The sequence below is a fragment of the Galeopterus variegatus genome, unplaced genomic scaffold (genome assembly GCF_000696425.1).
Source record: "Galeopterus variegatus unplaced genomic scaffold, G_variegatus-3.0.2 Scaffold11222, whole genome shotgun sequence".
Lineage (NCBI taxonomy): Eukaryota > Metazoa > Chordata > Mammalia > Dermoptera > Cynocephalidae > Galeopterus > Galeopterus variegatus.
The window spans coordinates 43,323-45,577 of record NW_007737333.1 but is presented as its reverse complement, the minus strand read 5'-3'; the positions used below and the strand labels follow the sequence as shown (position 1 = coordinate 45,577).

Below are 2,255 nucleotides of genomic sequence, written 5' to 3'. Positions count from 1 at the left end.
GGATGGAAATAACAGGCTGCCCTGCTTCTCCCAATCTCTCTTCCTTCTGCTTCATCCTTCCAGACCCCGGCTTCCTCTGCCCACCTCCAACACCCCAGGAAACGACAGGCTGAAAGCAGGTCAGGGTTCAGGGGAGTGTTTGAGGCCTAGCAGGCCCTTAAGCTGTCTGGTCCCCTGGAAGAACAGAGACCTCCTGGCTGGGAGAGTGCACGGTTGAAATGACACAGGGCACACCTACAGCCAGACTCTCACAGCCCCTGAGAATTTCAGATGGCGTGAGCCTGGATTCATTATAACACATAGGAACCAGAGTAAAGCGTTCCCAGGCCAGCCACCCACAGTCAGCTGCCCGCCTACCACTGCTCTCTACACTCTTCTAGAGCACACCCCAAGAAGTATAGCACAGCAGGCATCACCAAAATGCCTAATACCACATTATTTCATGTTTAATGGTCTCTTTAGTGCATAGGTTTGTATGCAGCACACACGGACTGTATATAGTACTGCATACAAATCACATTTCCCTTTCATGCTTTAACGAACATGAACTGTGATGTAAATAAACATAAAATAATGAGTTAAAGCCACTAAGGAGCTTATCTAAACTGGACCTGGGTTGGTTGTGTCCCCAGGTGCCTGGCAGAGCTAAACGGTGGGAGCTCCAAAACCTTATGCCATTGAGAGAGCAGCTGAAACACCACAGCCACCAACCCTCCACTCATAGCACCTTGACAGTCTTCCTTGGTACACAAGGACGTTTGTCACAGTGGGTTTTTTCAATCAGCGTGTTTTGGGTAAACTCTGTGCAGGTCATAGGAGTGAATGGATAGTTTGAGTGCAGATTGTGAGAGAAGTCTGCATTTTCCATTTTGAGAGGTTATGCAGGAGCTAGGAGATTCAAGGAGAGAGGAGAGGGGATTTCAATTTTATGGAAACAAGGCAGAAGAGAAGGGACCTCAGGAAAAAGCATAAAAACACATTTGCACAGTTTACAAAGACTGGTCACAGGAGTATCTAACTCTGTAATTCCCAAATATGTCTGCACCCTAGAATCACCTGAGGATTTTTTTTAAGTGTTGACAATTTTATTTTCACATTTCACAATACAAATGAAAATTGCACTTTTTTTGTCCCACTTCTCTCCAAAACTATTCTCTCTTTAATAGGAAAGGGGAGCAAGTCTTCCGTGTCACGCTGTTAGAAAACACCCATAGTCACAGCACCATGATCTCCTGATGAAGTACAAGTAATATGAAACTAATATAAAGAAGCTTCCTCTCTATTCTTAGCTGTCCAGTCATGTCATTCCTGGCCGAGTGGGCACCATCATGGGACGGACAGGAGGTCTCATCATTGGAGAACCAGGCATCATTGCCACGTGGCCTCCCACGGGGGGCCTCATTCCAGGAGCAGGTCCCACTGGCATCATCCCAGGAGGAGGAGGGCCCATGGTTGGCATCATGAGAGGACCCCCCACATGAGGTGCTGGCATCATACCAGGGCAAGGAGCACCCGGGAGACTGGGAGGAGGTGGGATCATTGCCCCTGCAGGAGGAAGAGCAGAGAATGGAGTAGGAGGTAGATTTCCCTGCTGAAATGCAGCCGTTGTTTCGTCAGTCAGGCTCTGAGCCTACTCTTCTGTCCGTTCCTTATAGCAGTCTTTCACATTCTCTTTGTGTTCCCTACCACTGCAGTGTGTCTTTCTCACAGATGGAGAGTCGTGGGTGAGGTATGTATCGCAGTAGTCACAATAAAACTTGGGCATGTTGCTCTGCAGGTCATTGTCCACTCAGCCCAGGCCACGCCCAGATCGATTAAATGAGGCTCACTGAGGTGGGACGAGGTGATACCAGGTGCAGACGAGTCTGGGAATGACTGGTCTAATTTAATTTCCACGGTATCCTTGTGAAGCGGTCACCTCTATTCCCTTTCACAGTGAGAAAACTGAGGCACAAGAGTTTTGCCAATTCCTCTCCGGTTCCCCAGTGAATTAGTGGCATCAGGAGCCCAGGCCTCCCTGTCCGCCCTCAGGAGCTCTGAAGAGGGGGCATCCGCAGAAGCACAGCTGAGCTCAGGCCTCTGAGCACACACCCAGGTGATAGACAGGCCGCTCCTAATTAGTGGCATCAGGAGCCCAGGCCTCCCTGTCCTCCCTCAGGAGCTCTGAAGAGGGGGGCATCTGCAGAAGCACAGCTGAGCTCAGGCCTCTGAGCACACACCCAGGTGATAGACAGGCCGCTCCTGTCCCCTGCTGG

At 50.0% G+C, this 2,255-nt stretch overlaps 1 protein-coding gene across 1 annotated transcript; it reads right to left on the bottom strand.

The window, feature by feature from the left end:
• Window positions 1–1,297: 1,297 nt before the first annotated feature.
• On the bottom strand, window positions 1,298–1,786 carry LOC103610479 (U1 small nuclear ribonucleoprotein C-like). Its single transcript, XM_008594640.1, is given in 1 exon segment — window positions 1,298–1,786. A coding segment is annotated over 1 exon segment (468 nt). The 5' UTR covers window positions 1,766–1,786.
• Between the last annotated feature and the right edge of the window lie 469 nt (window positions 1,787–2,255).